At 54.6% G+C, this 22,577-nt stretch overlaps 2 protein-coding genes across 2 annotated transcripts in view; one reads left to right on the top strand and one right to left on the bottom strand.

Moving 5' to 3' along the window:
• Positions 1–1,852, top strand: part of RCC1L (RCC1 like) — a 49,172-nt gene extending 47,320 nt beyond the window's left edge. Inside the window, exon 11 of the mRNA XM_032459498.1 lies at positions 1,564–1,852. Within this exon, the coding sequence (XP_032315389.1) occupies positions 1,564–1,593 (30 nt within the window). The 3' untranslated portion in view covers positions 1,594–1,852. The remainder of the gene's footprint in view (positions 1–1,563) is intronic.
• CASTOR2 (cytosolic arginine sensor for mTORC1 subunit 2) overlaps positions 1–22,577 on the bottom strand; it is a 51,284-nt gene that overhangs the window by 5,563 nt on the left and 23,144 nt on the right. The window contains exons 2-8 of the mRNA XM_032459501.1: positions 14,711–14,781; positions 6,437–6,630; positions 5,635–5,767; positions 5,000–5,123; positions 4,137–4,247; positions 3,640–3,722; positions 62–156 (exon numbers count right to left, since the gene is read on the bottom strand). Of these exons, the coding sequence (XP_032315392.1) occupies positions 62–156; positions 3,640–3,722; positions 4,137–4,247; positions 5,000–5,123; positions 5,635–5,767; positions 6,437–6,630; positions 14,711–14,781 (811 nt within the window). The remainder of the gene's footprint in view (positions 1–61; positions 157–3,639; positions 3,723–4,136; positions 4,248–4,999; positions 5,124–5,634; positions 5,768–6,436; positions 6,631–14,710; positions 14,782–22,577) is intronic.

Below are 22,577 nucleotides of genomic sequence, written 5' to 3'. Positions count from 1 at the left end.
GAACACCTGTGAGCCCCTGGAACCAGCTTCTCCTGCGCCAGGGCGGGTGCTAGATACTCACCAGTGCGTGGTCAAACTTGAAAGTACTGATGTAGTAGGCGGGGATGTCTGCAGCAGCCAGGGGCTCGGAGATCTGGGCCACAATGCCGCACTCATCTGGGGACAGAGGTGGGGACCTCGCTCAGCCTCCTCCCTACCCCGTCACCCAGCACATCCTTGGCCCTCCTTGCTCTCCAGCTTCTCCATCCTTCTGCTGGCAGTGCCTGCCCTGCACCCAGTCTTCCCAGAGACTCCCCACCCCACGCCCTGAAGGCTTAGTGCACAGGCCCCTCCATCCAGCAGCCTTCTCTGACCTCCTTGGCCAGTGAAGAGCTCTCTATCCTCAGGGCGCCACAGAACCCAGCTCTAACTGGGATCATCTGCCTGTTTCCGTGCGTTGCACATGGGATTCACCTTCCCTGCCACCTTGCGAGTTCTCTAAGACAGAGCAGGAGGCAGTGTGCGTAAAAAGGGGACATGGGTCCAGGCCCCCTTTTCTGTTGCTCTGACTCTTTTCTAGCCAGATGATGTGGCCAAATCAAGCCATCTGAGCCTCAGTTTCCTCATCTGAGTCCCTCCTGGGTAAAGGTCCCTGCCTGTCCTAAAGGCAGTCAGGCAGCTGATCACAAGGAATGTGATTTCTCCTTCTAAATCTTCAAAGCAGTGGCGCTTTCTGGTCTCCCCCAAACCTCAGCCAATAAGGTGGCCTTGGGGTTGCCTGGCGATGGTCCTCCACCAACCTCCACCTTTCTCCCTGATTTGAAGGCACCATGCAAAGCTTCCTCCTACAGGAAGACCTCCAGGATCTGAGGACCACTGTTCTCCATCAACACAATACCTCAAATGCGTCTGGCAATGATGCATTTCCCCAACACTGTCCCCACTGAGTGGGAGAGTCCAATCTGGCCACCAGCTCCCCATGGGATTCTGAGGCCTGAGCCTGGGCATCAACCTGAGGTCCAGCCTTCCTCCACTGCCATCAGCGCCTAAAGCATCCTCTGCACCCCTTCACTCCCTGGTCCTGGTCCTGCTCGTCAGCCCGTCCTGGGACCCAGGAGGTGACTTCACAGGTCTCTCAAGTTTCCGCTTTCTGCTCGGTCTCCCGGGGCTCCTGGATGGAGGCCCCTTCGGTGGCTGTTCAGGCCTTGTGACTGCCTGGGGTGCTATTTAGTGGAGACCGGTTGTATCCTAAGATCCTTTAGCTACAGACACATTCATTTTTATTCCTACAAAAGGGGGGTGGGTAGGAGATTAGGGTCTAGAATGGTGCCTTTCCAACCGTGCGTGGTCACGGTGACCCATGTGGGATATCAATTTAGAAGACTGGTGACCAGCATTTTACAAAATGACAATAGAAAAGGATAGTATTGGAGTGAGCTGAGTTTTGTGAAACTGTAGAGTTGTCTGTGTATGTGCATCCTGGGCTGTGATGGAAAACATATTTATCCCAAACTGTGGTCAAAAACATATGGAATCCACCAAGCTAGAATCTTTCAGATTCGCAATAAGTTATTTTTCTTGCAGGGCTATTTACAGCTATTAGCCTGGTGCTAAACCCCTCCACATCCTGGAAGGCAGATGCAGCTGCTGCCCGCCAGGTTCACGGTGCTGTTCCTTGCAGTCTTCCCTAGGGCCGCCCAGAACAGCCCACAGCAACACGCAGAGGGTAAGACAGCTGAGTTTCATCTGCTCTCTCCACCTTGATTCTCCCTTCATCCTGACTTTCTTTTTTCTGTAATATTATTATACTGAGTGTATTCTGGTAAACTCCGAACCAAAGCTGGAAATAAAAAGACAAGCCGATGTGCACGTATTCCTGCTTCTTGCCTGAGTCTCCTCCCCAGTGATGCCTGGCTGACCCTCCTGCTCTGCTGGTCCCTCTACCTTCAGGAAGAAATGGTGACAGACCCATTGGTCTGGCATCAGGACCCTGCCCCTCTGCCTGTGATGACCCAATGAGGCTCCTCTCCCACTGTTTCTACTGTGGAGAGGTGCCTCTGTGTCACACCTCCCTCTGTTGGCACTGCCCTCTCCTCCCCATCAGTGGGGTAAATATCTGCTGGTCAGCTCTGGAGCCACCTCCTCCGGGAAGCCTTCCTTTCCTTGACATTCTCCAAGCCTTACACATGACAGTGACAGCAACTGCTGCTTGCAACCAGTTGGTGTAACTGACACGTTGCGGAGCGTTCAGAACCACCCTGAAGCAGCATCCACTGTCATCCTTATTTTACAGGTCAGGAAACAGAGGCTCCCAGGTTAACGGCACCCCCGAGGTCACCCTGGTTTCCTTCAGCCTTCTTCACTGGCGACCTTTCCTCTGGGTGACTCAGTCTCCACATCCCCATGGCCCTGAACTGGGCAGCGAACATGGGTAGGAGAAATGCTGGGGTCTGTGGAGAATGTAGGTAGGAGAAATGCTGGGGTCTTGGAGAAGGCAGCCTGAGAGACAGGCTGAAGCCCCGGGTCGGACCAGGAGCCCTCAGTATACGTGTCCTAGCACTCCAGAGAGCAGCCCACTACCCTGCCCCCAGGATGCTCTGGCTTTGGCCTTGATGTGAGCAGTTAGGGGGTGCTGTCCAGTCGTGGAGTTACTGTTCCTCTGTGACCTTGCTGACAGAAAGGCACAGGCAGGCGGCAGAACCTGGCTCCCTCATGGACCCGTTGCCCCCAGGGTCAAAATGCCCTGCTACCTCTGTGTCCTGTCCCAGGAGCAGAGCCCCCAGGGCTGACCTGATGGCCCTGGAGCAGTCTGTCCTTAACTGAAACACTCTATGCTCTGTCTATGGGAAGTCAGGGTTTACCGACCCCACCAGGGCTGGCTGAGGGGTGCTCCCTGGAAACAACCATCCTGTGATTTACCAAGACCCTCTTCTGGGCACAAGCTTTTTGGTCTGCCAAGTCTAGCCCAAAGAAATCATTTCTATTACCAAGAAAAAGCTCGCTGCAGTCACCACAACAGGGCCAGCAGCCTACACCCGATTCTGGGAGAATCAGTACCGCATGGCCCTTCTAACTGAGGGGTCTGAGACCATGGCTCCTTGGAAAATGCTCATGGGACAAACTATCTCCCAAAGACAGTTTGGACAATTGTGGACATTGAGGCTAGACTGAGTCTTAGGGAATTCGTGTGAATTTTCTCCGACGGGATCAGGTCACTATGGGTACACAGGGAGAAGTGCTTCTTCCCTGGGACAGAAAAGGTGAGGTATTTAGTGGGTGAGGGGCTGGGACGTCTGAGTTTTACTGAGAGATGGACAGTAATTATGTGAAAGAAACTCATTAAAAATGACAGCAGTCATTAGCTGTCAACAGTGGGACTGAGGAGTGATTTTTTTTTTTCCTCTTCAATTTTTACCATGTCCCCAGTGTTCTAATTACAAGCAGGTTTTAATTTTCGAGTTGGGGGAAATGAGTGCTGTGGTTGAAGCCGCTCCTCCCATCCTCTGGAGGCCAGTGCTTCCTGTCGTTCAAAGGTTAAGGGACCGTGGGCAGTGGGGACCTCAGTCTCCCCATCTATACCAGGGGTACAGGTGCATCAGCAGTGCTGGCCCACCCCCACCCCCCAACCCCCGTCCCAGTGCTGAAGTCCGTGGGGCTCACCGAATCCCAGGGGCTGTCCTCCAATCCGCACCATCTTCCAGAGCTCTCCGGATGCGCTCGTGAACAACAGGTTACTAGGAAACCTTAAACGGGAGTGAGCAATGTTGGGATGGATGTTCATCCCCAGATGTTAACCATGCTCCCTCCGCCAGCCCTTCCTGCACCGTCCCCTGCCCCTGGGGCACTCAGTGCAGGGCCAGAGCGAGGGGGTGGCTGGCCTGAGCTCAGGGGTCCCAAGGGGCCTCCCGAGCCCTCGACGCACTCGTTGTGTAGCTCCCTCATCTGGGGGCGGGCAGGATGGGGACAGGAATGCAAGGCAGGGGCCGGATTTTGGAACAACTGCCCTCTTTGCTCGGACTGGTCAGGTTACCTCTCCCCAGCTCTAGACGGGGGGCTGAGGGACAAACAGTGATGGATGACACTGGGTGACCCATGGTCTTTTAGGGCAGGGTGGGTGACATGCCCATCACAAGCCCCCTCCACCCTGGCCAGCTCACCTCTGCTGGGTCTGCACGTCCATCACCAGGGAGATGTAGCCCTCGATGAGGGAGAAGGAGAAGAAGCGGATGTGGCCGCAGTCGTCACCGGCTGCCATGGGGTCCTTCACCCTGGGGGCCGAGAGAGCTGGTGAGGGGTGGCGTGGGGCCCCTGCTACACCGTGACCCCTGCCCAGCCCGCCTGCTCTGCCCATCAGCCTCAGGGTGCTGGGGAGAGCACCAGCCTGGCCAAGTCCTGGCTCTGATCCTGCCTCACTGGGGGACCCTGAGCCAATGCCCCCCATCGGTCTCCTTCTCTGTGAAATGTGAATGATTCCACGGCATTCATGGAGGTGAGCACCGCACTTCACAGTGCTGGGACCCAGCTGGCCCTCGGCGCAGGTGACACTTGCCCGGTGTCTCTGTCCCTGTGTTGGCCCACATCTCAGGGCACACACAGCCTGTGGTCACTGTCAGCTTGCTGGACCCCGGCCCCACCCCACCTGGTGTTGGCTTAAACTTAAAATCTGCTTTATGGAAAATTGCAAAACCTGGCATCCACCAAATGAAAAAACTTGAGTTCCTGGCTCTTCAAGTGACTAGGCTCGCCCTTGGAGCTCAGGGGACAGGGGGTGTTTGTCACATCTACATGTGGGCTGGGGGCTTCACCAAGCTTTGGGGCTCCCAGGGAAGAATGGCTCCCCTCTTAGAATGGGGCTTTGGGGTAGAGCCATGACTTCCCCTCTTAGACTAGTTTCCAGGGCTGGTCTGTGCCTCACCCCCGAGACTGGCTCCCAGAGCAGATTTGTGCCTCCCCTCTCAGACGCGAGTTCTAAGCAGACCCACGTCGCCCCTCAGCCCAGCCTGCAGCCCCTCACTCCTACCCGTTGGAGTAGAACATGACGTCCATGAGGAGGGTGGCAACAGCAGGCAGTGTGTCGGGGTCCAGGCTGGTGACGCAGAACCTGTTGCTTGGGCTGGACAGGGGGTGGATGACGGGCCTCTGGACTGCGAGGGCACAGACATCAGGCGCTGAGCGGGGACGGGAGGAGCAGCGGGGCAGTGGGAGGGCCCAGGAACAGAGGTGGGGGCAGCAGCAGCTGCTCTGGGGAGGACAGGCTGCAGGCCCTGTGAAATCTGGCCCCCATCACCACCTAAAGCTCTCCTGATTCTCCAGGCTTACCTCTAGGGCCCAGGACCTTTGCACATGCCATGCCAGCTGCCTAGAACGCCCTTTCCAACCTTCACCACTTGGGTTAGCTCCTATTTGTGCTCCAAGCTTCAGCTTGAGAGTCACTGGCTTTAGAGGCCTGCCCTGATACCCCAGGTCAGGTTAGGGGTGGCCTCTGGCCATCGCTGGCTGCACCCTCGCTAGACTTTGGGCATAAGGTCTGACCAGGACTGTTGTACTGTGTTATGCCTGGCCCTCAACTGATGCTCTAAGAACGGGGCTGCCCTGGCACAGGACCTGATAACTTCTTGATGTCTCTCTGCACAGATCCCTCCTCCCTCAACTCACCCATCTTGGGCTTCACAAAGCCATTGGTGATGCCAAGATTCTCAGCTGCCACCGTCTCGCCATTGACAACCCGCAGGATGGTGAACTCTGATGACAAGGTGTGGGTGACGAAGGGCAGGTCCCGCTCTCGCACCTGGGGATGGGGAGTCAAGGATGTAAGTGTCCCATGGTCCCTGGATGGAGTGGGCCTGGAGGCACTGGCCCCTTCACTCTGAGATTTGAGATTCTGTACCCAGAACCAGCTTCCTTCATTCTTGTCTCTCACTGTCCTGGTGGGGGACAGGAGCCCAGGACCAGGGCATGTGCTTTCCCAGGAGCAGCAGGGAGGACACAGAGGGGAGGAGACTGTGCCGAGGGCTAGGAGGTACAGGTCCACGTCCCACTCTATACTCTTGAGTGTGGTGCCCAGATCTGTCTCCAGCCCTCCCAGGCCCATGCTCTGGAGGGTGGCCAGGCCCCACAGGAGACAAGCAAGAATGACACGGTGGCCAGGAGTTGCTGCTGGCTCCGTGACCAGACACCCCAGGAGGGGTATGGGATTGGTGAGCCAGATGTCCAGCTGGGAGGGGGCCCCACCCACATGTCCCCAGCCCTCACTGCCTGGCCTCCAGCTCAAACTAAGCTTGGTCCACACAAAAGGCAGACGGTGAGGCTGGGCCTAGGCCATGCTGACAGAGGACTAACGACCCGAGGTACCCTTGACCTCTCTCTGCCTGTGACCCGAGGTGGGTGACAGACTCTGCAGACCGCGTCTGTGGAGTGCCCACAGTGCCCAAGGCCCTCAGCACGGGCCGCGGCTTACCAGAATGAAGTCCGTCTGGTAGGTGGAGAGCATGAACACGGAGATGTTCTGGTCAGCCAGCGGGGCGATGACTGACTTGGCGATCTTGGTCACGCCGATGGGCTGGGAGCTGGAGAAGCTGCCGCCGCCTGACACCACGTTGAGGGCCAGCCAGGTGGCATCAGCCACACTCAAGTGCTCTGAGGAGGGCAGCTCTGGACGGGGACAAGGCAGGCAGGCCTGTGACTGATAAGCCCCAGTTGTGTGACCTCGGCCAGCACACCCTCGGAAACTCAGTGCCCCCATCCATCAAAGGAGGATGGGATCGGCCTCAAATGTCCCATCCTGGGAGGACAGAGCAGGGAAGGCCCTCAGAGGCCTCTGGATGTGCCAGGCAGCTCAGCAGGGCGGGAACCCCAGGGACGAGTAGTTTGTCTGTGTTGGGCCTCAGTCTCCCCAGCTGTAAAACGGTGAGCACTTGGCAGTAATGACTGTGTTATTTCCGGACTTTTCACACATCACAGTCGCCTGCCCAAACCCACCCCACACCAGGGCTGCTATTCCCACGGTCCATGTGACAAACCAGAACTCTGAGGGGCTGGTGACTTACCCAAGATCACTTAGAGAATAACAGAGCCAGGATTCAAACCCAGGTCTGACTTATAAACAGACCCTCATGCTCCATGCTGGGCACCACCTGGGAAGAAGGGCAAGGTCCCCAACAAGGGCGGAGGCTGAGCGACCCCGACACTGGTGAGTTAAGGGGGCTGTGATGACATGATGATGCCCAAGGGAAGCTGGGCTGGCCTCAGGCAAGAGGGCCCCTACCCGCCCAGCTCCGGTCACCATGGCGAGTGCAGCCCAGGGAGCCCGCTGGGCCTGCTGGCTGGGAAGGGCTAGTCCTCTGCCAGGCTGGCTGGAGGGGCAGAAGGTTTGCCAGGGAAGGGAAGGGAGTTGGGGAGGGGAGCAGAAGGAACAGTTTTAAAAGGACCTGACCTCGGGCTTCCACACCCAGTCTGTCCACCTGTTATCTGGGGTGTCAAAAGACAGACTTCTCAGCCCCAGGACTGCCAGAGGAAACACGTTCCACAGAACTGGGGGTCCCAGCTCAATCCTGAAATTCTAAGGGCCCTGGACCTGGCCATGGAGGGGACTTCCTGGGGGGAGCTTTGTGAGCCCCCAACCCTGCCGTCTTAAGCAGAGACAGCCCCAGGAGCCACTGAGGGCTGGGTGCCCCGATGGTCCTATCATCTGAAACACCATTTTGATATAGTAATAAACAAAATATTAGTAAACATATTTAATGATAAAAATGTAAATGCCCCTTTCCATTAGGGCAGAACCCCTCAAGCCTTCTTGGGAAAAATCTGGGAGGGTCCTTTATGTCACCACATGCTAACACAACAGGGCCATGTCAGCTTTTGTGAACCTGTCCTCTGCCTGCCTAGTCCAAGTTCTTCACAATTCAGAACTGCCCAGTGGCTTCCCATGTCCTCTGGAGTAAAAGCCAAAGACCCTGTGACGCTGGGACCCAGCGCTGTTCGAGAGGGCTTTCTGGGATGAGGGAGACGGTCTACACCGGCGTTGTCCAAAGCGGTAGCCACTCACCCCATGCGACTACAGAGCACTTGAAATGTGGCTAGTGCTACAGAAGAAATACAGCTTTAAGTTTTATTTATCTTAGTTCATTTAAATGCCCATAGCCACCTTGGGTGAGTGGCTACCTCAAGTCTATGACTGGCCCCACTAGCAGGTCAGCTCCCCCAGGGCGGCGGTCCTGATTGGCATTGTTTTCTGCTATTCTCAGTGCCTGGCACACGGAGACTGCAAACAAACGGATGAGGAGGAACACGGGCAGCTATCCCTGCCTCTCTACTCTGTCCAGGCCCCTGTTCCCACCCATCTACCCTGTCTGCTCCCCCCAGCCCCTCAGCTCAGTCTCTGCGGTCACGGCTTGGTCCCACTGCCAGACCCTGGGCAGGAGGTGGCCTCTGACATCATCCCCTAGTCCTATACCCGACTTTCCAGGATCAGGAAAGCCAGTGCCATCCCGAGACACTGCCAACTTCTTTGACTTCTCAGTCCACCAGTGGGGACTGAGCAGAATGCGGTCCATTTGCTCAGAGACATATGTACACTGGCTCTGAGAAGCCAGCTGCTTCCCCATTTCATAGAACAGGAAACTGAGGCTCAGAGATGGAAGCTGACTGGCCCAAGGTCATGCTGCAGTACATGATGGGGGTGAGGGGTAGGGATGTTTCATTCTGGGGGTGGCACACCTTCCAGACCCACCTTGCCACCGGCCCTCTGTGGGGTGTTGAGCAAACTCCTCTTGTAGGGCTTAGCTTCACAACTGTAAAGTGTGGGTGTCCGGGAACCCGGGGTTCCAATGCCCCAGTCTGACACCATGGTCCCACCCGCAGGTGGACACTCCGCTGCCTCAGCCTCAGGACTGCCCTCTGTCCCCTGTCCATCATCCAGTGGGGTCCTCAGTGAGCACGTGGGGGTGGCAGCACAGAACCCAGGCTTTGGGCTCAGACGGGGACAAACTCTAGTCCTGGCTCCATCCTTTCCAGTGGAGGCTGCCGGGAAGCTGCTGCCAATACAGTGGGGAAGGCTGTTCCCTCTGAGTCCATGAAGCACTGGGGTAAGTGCATTTTCAGGGGGTGCTGGAGTCGCCAAGGCTCTGCTCCGAGGGGTCTCTTGGCAGTTTCGGACAGGCCCCAGGCTTGAGGCTTGAGGCCGACTGGAAATGGGGGCGTAAGTGGGTGGGCAGGGGATGGCGAGCAGCCCACAGGCTGCCACTGCCCAGAGATTTCAGGTCAACCCAAATGCTGGCCAAGGTCCGGGCGGCCAGTGAGCGGGGAGGGGTCTGTCTACCCAGCTCCCGGCCTCTGGGCCTGCTGCTCCCGGCTCTCAGCCCTGGATGGAACCCAGTGAGGTGCTTCAGGCAGCAGGCCTGGACGGAGAAGCCGGTCAGCTCTGGGTCAGTGGTCACTTCTCTGAAGCTTCCAGAGGGCAAGCTCTGTCAGAGCAGCAAAGCAGGAGGCCACAGAGCTCGCTGCCTCTGGCCCTGGGAACCCCAGATGCTGCCCTGGCACTCTGGGGGAGAGGGGAGGCCTGCCTGGGCCCCCTCCTCACCCGGGCCAAGCCTCTGGGTGCCCAAGGTGCTGCTCTGGGGCTGTGGGGATGGGCCGCCGGGAGGTTGGCCAACAGGGAGTAAGCTCGCCCTTCCCTAGAGGAGAAGTGGACCTATTCCAAGACTGAAATGGAGTATTATTTCTGTCACTGCCCATCGTCCAAGACCCTAAAAATAGCCTCTCAGAGCTGAGGACGCTCCTTGGTGGATCGCTGGGGACGCCTGCCACCTTCCAGACACAAAGTCAGCAGCTCTGTCTCTGGCTGCCCCCCCCCTCACCAAGAGTCCCCCATTTCCGGCTGCAGGACGCGTGGTTCCCTGTGCTACGTGTTCACGCCCTCCACACAGTTTGTCAGGCTTCTCCTACCCTGCCTGCTGCAGGGTCAAGAGTCCTGGGGTCAGGTGGGTGGGTTTCACCTTGCTGTGTGACCCTGGGCAAGACCAGCACCTCTGCTGTCCGAGGTTGACAAAACCCTGAGCCTTTCTGTTACAACTCTGCTGGTGGTAGTTTTGCTGGTTTCTGGATGGCAGTTGGGGAGAACGTATTAAGAGTTTTAAAATGTGCAGTTTCACTGTAAAGGAGTAGTTACTCAAGGGACAAAGAGTCATGAGTATAAGCGTCCAACCCAAAAGCATTTCAAATGAAGACCTGGGAGCTACATAAAAGTCAATGTCAGAGCCGGTAGCCGAACCACAGTTCAACTATGACAGAATACTATGCATCTGTTTAAAACATATGTTTTCCAAGACACTCAGCATCGCTAATTTTCAGAGAAATGCAAATCAAAACTACAATGAGGTTATCACTTCACACCAGTCAGAACGGCCATCGTCAAAAAGTCTAGTAATTATAAATGCTGGAGAGGGTGTGGAGGAAAAGGAACCCTCCTACACTGTGGGTGAGAATGTAAACTGATGCAGCCACTATGGACAACAGTATGGAGGTTCCTTAAAAAGCTAGAAAATAGAGTTGCTGTATGATCCATCAATCCCACTCCTGGGCATATATCTGGAGGAAACTCTAACTCGAAAAGACCCATGCACCCCAATGTTCACAGCAGCACTATTTCCAATAGCCAAGACATGGAAACAGCCTAAATGTCCATCGACAGATGACCAGATAAAGAAGGTGGGCATCGTCCCCATCAGTGTTTATGGGGAGGGCCAGCTTCAGGGGAAGTAAGAACCGGCTCGATCAGAGATCCAGGCTCCTTCTCTCACCTGGACCTTGTGTAGAGGGACCCCTGCTGGGGGCAGTACTTTGCCCCAAGGCTTACTGAAATGGTCAGTTATGAGCTTAGAGCCAGGAGGGCGATGCCAGGAGCGCTGATGGGCACTGCACTGTTAGCCCCAGCGGACAAGCAAGGTGGATGTGGCGACTACCTGGTGCAAGTCATACGGCCCTGCGAATGCCTTACGGAAATGAGGGGGAAGGAGGCGGTCCTGTTCAGGGATGAAGCCACGGAGGCCCCAGTTGCTGAGCAGCTTGCTCAGGAAGTAGCAGAGCCTGGATCCGAATCCAGGCCTCCCCATCTTAGCCCTGGGGGAGGCCAGCAGCTACTCCTTCACACTTCCCTCCCTCTGTCTTTTGATCAGTCAGGCCTACGGATCACACCGACACACACAGGGGACTGTGATGGGCGGGGCTCCTCTAACTGCAAACCTGGGGTTCTGCTCACTCCCCAGCGGTCAGGGCAGGGGCTGCTGCTCCTCTCATTCTGGGTCCCTGATAACATGTAGCACTGCACATAGTAAGTGCTCATTAAATACATAAAAGCTCAAAACACACACATGCACATCGCTTCTGTTTGCCACCCAGACACACAGTATCCATTTGAGCCAAGAACCTCTAAAACCCCACGGTGAATGAGCTGTCTGGTTAATGTCACTGACCATCACCCCTCCCTCCCAGGAAAGGTCCAGTATCTTACATACAAGTGAGCTGTGGACAGCTGCTGGTTTCTAACTGTAAAACTTCACGCGGGAGTACTGCCAGCGAACAATAACCGAGGCACCCTGGCTCATGTTAACAGTGGCCAAGGGAGGCCCTTTAGTGAGAAGCAACATTTGCAGAGCTGGGAGACAGGACACCTTCCTTCACATGGTGGGCGCAGCCAGCGTCCCTCCCTGGTCCCTCCGGGGCAGCCACAAGACGAGACTCCCTTTCTGAAGAGGAGCCTCCTGAGAAACCCGCACACACCCCTTCCAGAGCTGAGGCGAGAGGGTGGAACTCAGCATCACTGCCTCTCACTGCGGCTCCCACCCCGCTCCACCCCAAATCCTGCCCTCTGAGAGACTTCCCCACTTCTCAACTGCTCCTGACCCTGGTCTGTTGGGAACCACCACCCTTCTCAGCAGTATTTTCTTCTCATTTTGGCCGAAACCACCCTGAAGGCATTTCCAAGTTCAAATCAGCCCGTCACTCATAGTGAGTCCGGGCACATAAATGTCAGTTTCCTCACTTGTAAAATGGGTCTTCTCTCTTCAGCCTCCAGGCCACTGGAATGATCCCAGGAGGTGGTGCGCCTCTGCTGAGCTCCAGTTACAGTGAGAGCAGTGAGGCTGAGTGGGAGTCTGACTTTGCGTACCTTCCCCCCGCAGCTCCACAGCACGAGTGAGAGAGATACTTACCACTTAAAACAGAGGTACACAGTTTCCTCTCGGGCAGAGATGGATATCCAAGCAGCCTGGTGTACTGACCAGGAAGTGAGACTCTCACTCAGAAGTCACAGAGTTCAGGACAGCCAGTGGCTGGGCCACTCTTTGGCTGATAGTTTAAACTTGCCTCCCCATGCCCCACCTTCCCAGGACCGAAGTGCAAGCCGACGGCCTCTTCGTCTCCAGCTGGGAACCTGCACCTCCTGGTCTGCCCTGCTTTACCCTGCTGAGGGCCTGCTCCCTGGAAACACCCATAAAGGGCGCCAGGAGTGAGGCCTGGGGTGGCTCCATCACATGTCTGTGCTTCAATGTCCTCATCTATAAAACGAGGATAAGAAGAGTCGTTTCCAGCGTTCCGCACAGTGTCTGCGGACAGAAGCACCGTCAGGGCTGGGGAAATGTCCACCTATGTCGACTCAGGGGTCAAGTCTCAACCCTCTGGTCTTGCCTCCTATTTCAAGGGCCTCTGCTGTAGGGTCTCCTGGACGGCGGGCATCCTTTCTCATATGCCCTCCCAGCATCCATGCCCTCCTTGTGCAGCACCTGCCACAAGGGCAGCTCGACAATGAATGGTGTAATTAGCTGGCAGGCCCTGAGGCCCAGGGGGTTGGAGGTGGTGCCTCTCATTCCGGCTGCATCTCCAGGGCCCAGCAAGACGCCCGCACATGGCCAGTGCTCAGTAAATACTGCCTCCCGCCACCCCTGGGCGCTGGCTCAGAACAACCAGCCACTCAGCTCAGCTGAAGGACAGCCAGCTCTCTGGTTATTGACAATTCCCGCAAACACAGCCTTCCAGGGCCTGCAGAACCGGCTCACCAGGTCCTGCAGCCTCCCTCCCTCCCTCCCTGCTCAAGGTATTTTCTCATTTGCTGCCTCCAGAGGGAGAGTCAGAGATAGAGCCTGCTCCCATCTGGGAAGACGGATTGCACAGAATCTCTCTTCCCAGAGAAGAGATACCCTGGGGTGTTCCTTCCACATCCGAGGTGCCCCAATTCCCAGCAGTTCTGAGTGCCCATGAGAAAAGAAACATGTGTTTGGGTTGCCCAGGCAGACACTCTTCATGTGACTGTGTTTTGTGGTTAAGGCAAAATTCCCATCTAAGGCGCCTGTCCTCAGAAAATGTTAGATGAATGAATGAGTGAGTTGAGTGAGTGACTAAACGGGTACTTTGATGGTGGGGCAAGGCCTCCCATGGGGTCTGCCCCATCCATGCTCTGGCCACACAGCTGCCCCCTAGGAGGCAGAGAGGGACACTGTACCTCTTGGGATGTGGGGGGCCAGGCCCAGCCCCCCATACTGGTTTGGTGCCCGAGACCAAGCGCACGTGAGGATGACAGAGTGTAGTGGGGCAAGTTGCTTCCCGGGGCTTCACTCTCTCACCAGTAATAGGGTCAATACCATTACTCCAGCAACGCGAATCGAGAATCACAAAACAGTCAACTTCTGACCCCACAATGCCATTTCTCAGGCCCCGTTTTGGGAATTAACCTGCGTTAAGGATAAGTTCCTAAATTTCTCACTGGAGAACAGCTAAAACAACTTTAATGCCAACCGTAGGGGCCTGAGCGGGGAGGCAGGACTGCTGCGGGAAGGCTCTGATGTCTCAGGAAGTTTTTAAGTTGTAACGTGAAGTGAAAACGTTTCTATAAATTCAAGGAGACCACCTGAGAAAGAATTAGAATGAAAATCAAGAAAAAGTGACTAGTAGTTGTCTTTGGGGTGGGACTAGGGTTTTAAAACATGTTAGATTTGTTGCATTCTCTGCGTGTTTGGAAGACTGTAACTCAGCTCTGGGGGGAGCTCAGCTGGTGGGTCAGGACATGCGACTCCTGCCTCCGCTCCCAACTCCTCACTGATAACCGCAGGGCAGGTGACGACCCCTCTGCAAGTAATGCCTATCACTCAGCGTTCAGCACGAGTGATGCTCGCCGTCACTTCAGAGCAGGACAAACATAATGAACTTAAATAATAAAACTAAAAGGGTGTGGGGGAGGCGGGATGGAGTTTCTTTTTGGTGTGATGGAAATGTTACGGAATCGGACAGTGGTGATGGCCGCACCGTCTTGTGAATATCAAAGACCGCTGAACCTCTGCACATTGTAAAATGATGAATTTCGTGGTATGTGAGTTATATCTCAATTTTAAAAATGGAAGGAAGATAAAGGAAAATCATGAAAGGATGGTGACTGGGGCTTGTTTCCGTGAGAACAAGGACTAAGGACGATTTAATACACCCCCCCCCCCCACAGTCAGTGCCCCAGAGAGCATGCCCCTGGCATTTCTGGCTGCTTCAGCTCCTGCCCCCTTTTAGCTCTGAGGCCTTTCCTGAGGGAAAGTTTCATGAGTAGAAAGGGAGGGGACCAGCCAGAACACAGGGAGAGAAGGAAGCTCTGCCGACTTCCTAACCCACCAGCAGGTGGGGGCGGAACTAAGGCAGCGCCAGCTAGCACTGACCGCAGGCCCCCGTCCAGCCCAGGCCCCAGGACAGAAGCACTCACCCAGGAAGCCCTCCTCGTCGACGATGATGGTGTAATCCTCCGGCGTCTCAGTCAGACTGAAGAACTTGCACCTGGGTGGACAGACAGACAGACACAGGTTGTCATAAGTCCCGGCAGACCCTGTGGCTGGCAGCCACCCACCTGTGACCCCGCGGGAGATGACTCAGTTTACCCAGAGTGCTGCCCCAGGCTGCTGGGGGGCTGCTTGTCTCTCCTTCCAGTGCCCCAGTTCTGACTCAGGAGGTCCCAGAGAGGCCTAGAGATGCTGACTGTTCCCTCTGCAACTCCCAATCTTTGGGGGCCCCTGAGCCAGCCAGCCTCCAGGGTCCTGTACTGTCCCCAGGGCAGCTCTGGCAGGGATCATGCAGATGAAATATCTTTTCCACAGCAACTCCCATTGCTGTCCATTCCGACCACTAGGACTGTTGCTGTCCCTGCAGCTCCCCTCGCCCTCTGCTGCCCCCCCCCCCGGTCCTGGCCCCTCTCCTCATCAACCTGAGAGCTCCCACTGTCACTTAACTGACAGCCCGGCCTTTAGAGTACTTTCCTTCCTTGCAAGAGAGAGGAGTGTGGCTGACTGCCATCTTGGAGCACGGATCTCCAAACTGCCACATGTCGCCTTTGGTAATACTGTTTAGCCTAGGGTGTAAGTTGCTCATTTCCACCCCCAAAATGAGACCATCAATTTCCCAAGGCCAGGGTGGGGTCTGGCAATCACTCCATCTGTATCTCGTCCCTGCTGGTCTCAGCCCTGAAGCACACTCTTGGTGACTGGCAGACATGCTGGGCTCTGGGTCCAGACAGCCCTTGGGCTGAGCTTCGAAGCTTTCCATCACCAGGTGAGGGGGGTTACCACCCCTCCATGCTTGTCTCCCCGCGCCCTGTCCAGCTAGAACAGCCCCCAGACCACTGTGCAGGCAGCTCCAGGGAGAGACGGCATGCGAAGGCAGTAGTGTGCGGGAAACGGCCCATGGTCATTTATTCATCTGGGGTCACAGATCTCAAGTGTCAGGCCCAGCACGGGCTCCATGCCCAATGTGTAAAACCCATCCATCACGGGAAGTCATGACAGAAAGAGGGCCAACGAGTAACCCTGGCAAGGGCCCAAACGTCGCTTCTACAAAGATTAAAATGGAAAAGCAATCTTGATGTAGAAGCTGTGTCGCAGCGAATGGGGGTGGCAAACTTCAGGGATCTCTCTCCTCCTGGTCCCCCGATCCCGGCAGCCGCCCGGCAACGCTGAAGCCTTATCAGCAGAACCCCTGAAGCACCCTTTTCACTTTATTCTTTAAATTTTTCACAAGGAAGGAGAGCAACCAGAACTGGCAGGAATGCAAATGGTACAGTTGTTTAGAAAACACCAGTTTCCTAAAGAGTGAAACGTACGTGACCACAAGCAACCCTAATCCTGGGTATTTACTCAAGAGAAATGAAAACACATGGCCACACAAGACCTGTATGCAAGGGTTTACAGCCTGTATGTGCAATCACCCCAAACTGGAAACAACCCAAATGCCCTCCCTTCAGCTGGAGAACTGGATAAACTGTGGCATATCCACACCATGGAACACTGGTCAGCAACGAGGAGTGAATTACCGATCTGTGCGATAACATGGATGACTCTCAGCTGCATTTTGCTAAGTGAAAATCAGACTTAAAAGGTGACACGTTATATGATTCCATTTATATGACTTCCTGGAAGAGGCAAAACGGTAAAGATGGAGAACAAATTTGTGGTTGCCCGGATTTGGGTTGGGGTTGACTTGTGAGGACCACTGGGGACCTTTAGGGGTGACAGACTGTTTGGTATTGGGATTGTGGTAGTGATGACAAGATCATACACGTGTCAAAACTCAAAAGAACTGTACCCTAAAAGGGGTGAATCTTACTGTATATGTAAATGATACCTCAGTGAACCCAACTTCAAGGAAAATGCTTGCGCCAGAGTCGTAGACAAGGTGGCATTCTCCGTTCTCTGCCTCCGACATTCTGCTCAACCAGCAGCACAAATCTTCAATTTCCCTCCAGCTCTTTGGTTTTCAAATTACATCTCTGTCCCTGCCTGTCCCATATCCAATTTGCAACTATTGCCTAGAAAAATGAAATCTGTAATTGCTGGGGGACAACGGCAAATTATCACCTTAGTGAGTGGCAATCACTGGTCTGGCCCAGCTTCTTTTTGGGGTGGGGACCCCTGTGTGCTCAGAAAGAGCCTTGGAAGCACCCCCCACCCCAAAGTCACCAGATTGCCACGAGCAGGTACTCCCTGGGTAGAGAGCCCCGTGAAGGCAAACAGATGTGGCACTGGCTCCCCGTGCCCTCTCGGCGGTGAGGGACACTCCAGAAATAGACCATGTCAATGACCCTGGAGGGCATAAACACCAGCAGAAGGCAACATCAGCCTCTATATAAATGGGGAATAAATATGTTGTTGATGTGGCCTGTCTCCAGGGGCCGAGGGCCAGCTGTTGGACATCCATCTCGGAATGCGCACTTTGGCACGGGCAGGCCTCCAGGAGGGCGAGGCAGCCAGAGGGACCTGCCGCTGTTGCTCTGATCATTAAACTCAGGAGCAGACTTCCTGCTCTCCTAATGTCACCCCCCAAGTCCTGCATGTCTCTGAGCTCACCCTATCTTCCCTCCCGAGTCACTCTGAGATCTGTTTTCCCCTTTCCACCACTCCTCTCCAGGTGAATGCTTGCTAGAAGACCATACTAGCTGCCTGCCTACCTCATCTAGATCCCCCATTCTTGACCTGCCTCCTCAGTCTCATGCCTCCAAAGGCTGACAAACGTTCTTTCCACTGCCCGACATACCCTCCCTCCTCGTCTTTAGCTGGACATGAGTTACTCATCCTTTATGACCCAGTTTTAGCTTTTTCTTTGAGGTGAAACTTTTTCTGATTGGCACCAGCTACTTTCCGTCTCTCACTTCCCACCATAGGGGTGGTCCTCCCTTGAAAGTAGGTCTATGAGAGGTCATTAAGGCCACTGTAGGCAGCTGGGTTGGTGGTGCATCACACTCTAGGGGAGAGTTCGTTCATCTCAAGTGTATGTGAAGTATGCCCTTTGAGTTGGGCAGTGCGCAACCTATACAACTGCACATGACAGTCCTGAGTGCTTCCCACAATCTATTACAAGTAATGCTCACAGGCAAGAACTATGGGTTCTCTTTATACACACCTTATACCTGACAGTGGCTAAGCAAAGAACCAACACTTGCTGTCTGATGAGCAAAAGAGGGAACTATGGCCACATTTCTACCCCCAAAGCCAGAGAAGCCCTGATCAGCACAAACCCTCCTTGCCTGTGTGTGGCACTGCCTTGACTTACCCTCCTCTGGGAGACACTCAAGTCTCCTGTCCCAACCCCACGCTCTCTAATGAGTCATGAATAGATCCATACCCCAGATGCTGGGTCCCTGGTATTTGTGGCCTCTCTGTACTTTGTCTACAAGTAGCTGGAGAGAGGACCTAAACCCAGCAATTACTCAGCTTGCTGCGGAGTGCTGGTAGGAAACCCGAGGAGGAGGAGAAGTGTTTGCCCTCTAGATGCCCTCATGGTGCTTAGGAACAGAATGAAACAACAGGGGAAGAGAGAGCAGCCTGGGAGAGAGGGAAGAAGACTGGGGTCCTGGAGCCAAAAGACCTGGGTTCCAGTCCCAACTTGGCACCTGGGGGCGGTGAGCCCTGGGCTGCTTCAATACCCTCTATAGTGAGGGGCAGGTTAAAGGTGGACTAGTTTTTGTCCAGCTCCAGCTTGGTCGGAGCACAGGCTACATGGAACCCTGCCAGCTCCACAGCAGGGTGAACCTCGAGGGGCGTGGCAACAAGGCATAGAGAGATGATCCCAGAACCATCAAGTCTGCCTAGAAAATGCTTTTCAAGGACAGGCAAAACCGCCCAACCAGCTCCGATCAGAACCCAAGACAGATCTGCTGCCCAGGCAGCTGGGTAGGTGGTATATTAGGACTCCGGGGGGAGGGCTCATTCATCTCACAGTCTATTTGTGAAGAGTGCCCTTAGAATTGAGCGGTGCACAACCTGTGCAACCGTGTGTGATGATCACTTGGCTGGTCCTGTGGGAGCAGTCAGGTAGATGGGATACAAACCTCTAGAGTCTTGAGCAGTGAAGGAGGGAAGCTGGGGAACATCAGCTCTGGGGAGAGCCCTGGTTTACTGTGGTTCAGGATAAACCCCAGGGATCATGCAAGTCCCCTGTCCAGGGGAGCCAACGCATCCTTGGGCTCTGTGAACAGAGCATGGGTGCCAGATAGTACTAGAGGCCACATCAAGAAGTCCCTGTCTGTTTGGAGCCTCACGGCCCACACGGAACAGGCCCAGAGGAAATGAGGGGACTTTAAACTGTACCCACTTCAACCCAAGGAAGATTCCGGCTGCCGTCTTTAGATCTCTGTGGTTGTTGTGGACCATAGGATGGAAACAATGCTACTGCTTATGACTGTGACTTTAGGCAAGTTACTTAACCTTTCTGTGCCTCAGTTTTCTCATGTGTACAATGAAGATAATAATAGTTTCTATTTCATAGGGTTGTTGTTGATGAATGACTGCATGAATACCCACTATGACTATGGTAAGCATTCAAATATGTTGGCTAATTTTCCGTCTTGGAGGGCAGAGGCAGCTAAAGGGGTGTGGGAGGGCCACGGTGAGGGGGCCGGCTTGTGGTCCTAGTAAGAAAAGCTTTAAAGTCAAATGGGCTACAGAGACCAACGGGCTGGTTTGGGAGGTGGTGAGATGTCATTTCTCCAAGGGGCTGAGCCCCAGGCAGGTGAGCTGCAAGGATGCTGCTGCCTCGATAAGGAGGATGGATCAAGCCCCCGCCAAGGTTCTGTGGAGCGTCGAGTCTCCGATTCTTTGAAACCACTGGTTCTTGCACACTGACCCTACACAACAAGCTTTGGCTAGGAAGTCTCCATTCATCTTCCCAGTAACCCAGCTCCCACCAGAGAGCAGCCAGAGAAGGGAGGATGGTTTATGATGGAAGAGATCGACTTAGACTGAAATTCCCAGTGAGTCTGTTGGAGCCAAACTGGCTCTCTGACATGCCACACCGAGGCCTCAGGAATCATCACAGATATCTGGCGTGTCTGAGCACAGGGACCATGCAGATTAGGGGAGCCAGGGAAATGGCCTAACACATCACTGTTGGGTGGGAGCTCCGATCAGCATCCGTCTCGCCTTCTCCAGTCACTGAGTGACTCTCCTGCTGGCTGAGTGATGGTCCTGCAAGGCTGTTCTGCGCTCCCTCCCTTGTTTCCCACACACACAAAGACCCCCTTACAGAGTCAGGATGCAGCAGAAGTTGCCTTTATGTGGAGTCTCACGCAGAAGACCTGGGTCTCTGGGAGAGAGAAGCTAGCTTTGTGGGCCAGACCTCATCTGGGATTGGGCCTCTTTTCCACATAACATGCCCTGTGTCAGCCAGACCCTGCTGAGGTCACCTGATGCTGCCCACAGAACAAGTCCAGCCCTCTGCATTTAGAGCCTGGTCAGCAGGGCTATGAAATGAGCAGGAGCCTTCAGGCACACTGGACGGAACCTGCAAACAGGACTGAGAACGGCCTTCTAGCACGTTCCAGAGTACTTGTCCACAAGCTGCTCTCATCCCTTCCTTCAGGCAGGGCTTCTGAATGCCCATTCTGAATTTCAGCACCAGCCTGGAGAGCCACAAGTGTTTCTGGCCAAGTGGAGCCTGTCCACTCTGGAAGGAGGGAGGTTAGCCACATCTTTCTCTATGGCATATCACAGCGATGAGATGGAGGGGCCAGGGCCCGACCCGTTTTTGGGGACCACCCATCCCGGACTCTGTCAGCCCCACTGATGCTTTTCTGCAGTGGAGCACAGGAGCCTTGCACACTATATAGTGAGTGACAGATGCACTTCGGGGCGCTCATGGTACTGGCCTCATGCCTTCCCGGGCTCTTCTTCCCACAGGACAACCAGGAGGAGGGTGTGTGTCAGGCTTTTTTCTCTTAACCAGCTGCAGATTTTCATCCACTTTCCTGGGTCTTCAGGAGGTCCCTCGTGTTACCTGTACTTCACTTCTACTGTCTTTAACAACTAGAAGCTGCTGTTTCAAGTTTTAGTTAGAAATAAGCCCTGTGTCAGTTCTGTGATTTGAAGGGCAATCCCAAAAAATGTCTTCTATTAAGATGGGAAAAAAAAATCTGCTCATGTCTCAGGTGGCCAGGAGAATCAGACAGCATAGGTAATGGGGTTAGAAAATTCTAGGGTGACACACACAGGGAGGACTGGGTAGAGGAGAAGGAACTGGTAAGGTCTGGATAAAGCTCCCAAGACCGAGGCAACAGCCTAATGCAGTGGGCTAGATCACTCAGTCATTCAACAAACAAATTGTTAAATGCCTTTAATGTTTAAAGGCACTGCTTCAGGTGCTGGAGACACACCTTGAATAGCTGGACAATTAGAATTTACATGGGGGCAGGATAAATAAAATAGTGAGTCAGACAGTGGTGCGGGCTGCAGAGCCAATAAAATAAGTGGATTTGCAATTTAAAACAGAGCAAGGAGTGGTTGCTAGGGGCTGTGGGGGAGGGGGAATGGGGAGCAATTGTTCAATCGGTGCAGAATTTCAGTTTGTGATGATGAAAAGTTCTGGAGGTGGATGGTGGTGATGGTTACAGAACAATGCGAATTTAAGTGCTTAATGTCGCTGAGATATACACTGAAAATGGTTAAAATGGTATATTTTGTACTCTGTAAATTTATTATGTACCTTTGTCCACAATAAAAAAAAACAATTGAGCAGGGAAGGTCTTCACGAGACCTGTAGAAGCTGGAAGAGCGGGTATGCTGCTGTTCCAAAGCCTTCAGGTCAGAGTGGCCTTGTGGTGGGGGAGGGGGAATGACAGGTGGTGACATCTGAGGTAATGGGGGAGGGATGATGCCTGTGGCCACTGTAAGGACAGGGTGGGGCCAAGAGATCAGTTAGGAAGCTATTCGTCTACTTCAAGGAGGCTGGTGAGAGCTGACAGTGGCTTGGACCAGTCTGGCGGCGGTGGTGGGTGTGGGTCTGTTTGTGGCCAGGAAGTAATCAACAAATTGGTGCTAGGAGGTTGGTGAGAAACACGAGGCCAAGGCAGGGAACCACTGTCTTCCACGGTCAGCATTCTGGTCAGAGGCCCCAGGAGAGAGGTCAGCAAGCAGAGGTGGGTCCCTGAACTGGCAGAATTCACTCACCTCCGAATCTGCCCCCGACTGACTGCGCTGGTCCTTTCCTCCATGGAGACCTGGGTTGGTGAGGAAGGTGGGGCTCCCTACCCTTGCCCTGAGGGCCAAAGCACAAACCACAGGGAGCTTGAGAACGGCTCTTCCTTCTGGCCATGCCAGAGGCCTGGGGCAGCCGAGCAGGTAGGAAGGGTCCTGGTAGGAATGCCGTCTGCCCGTCTGAGGATGGCCAGTTTCTTGTTTGTGAACACGAACCCAAGGGCAGGGCGCATTACGAGGCACTGGCTAGTGGTTCCCTTTCTTCTTTGGGAGGGACTGAGATGGAAAAAAGCCCGAGTGGGCATCTTGGCTTTTACTACCCACCCACGATGAGGCTGGAACAACTTACTGGTCCTCCAATCGCCCCAGGTTCCTTAGACTGTGAAAGAAGTTTGAAGATACCTCTCCTGCAGGGTAGTTTAGGGTTTAAGGAAGAGCTCAAGACCCTGCCTGAGCACGTGCAGTCGCTTGACGCAGTGAGCCGGCCTGGGGACCGAGGTGGGACTGGACGTCCGTGGTGGCATTACCGTCCAGGCCGTGCTCAGGCCCTGAAGTGGACTCTTGGCTTCTCTGGTGTTAAACCATCTCTGCCTGACTTTGCGTCTCCCCATTCCTGTG

The sequence above is a fragment of the Camelus ferus genome, chromosome 18, assembly GCF_009834535.1.
Source record: "Camelus ferus isolate YT-003-E chromosome 18, BCGSAC_Cfer_1.0, whole genome shotgun sequence".
Taxonomy (NCBI): Eukaryota; Metazoa; Chordata; class Mammalia; order Artiodactyla; family Camelidae; genus Camelus; species Camelus ferus.
Note: the sequence above shows the minus strand (reverse complement) of the source record. Positions and strands in the feature narration are given on the sequence as shown.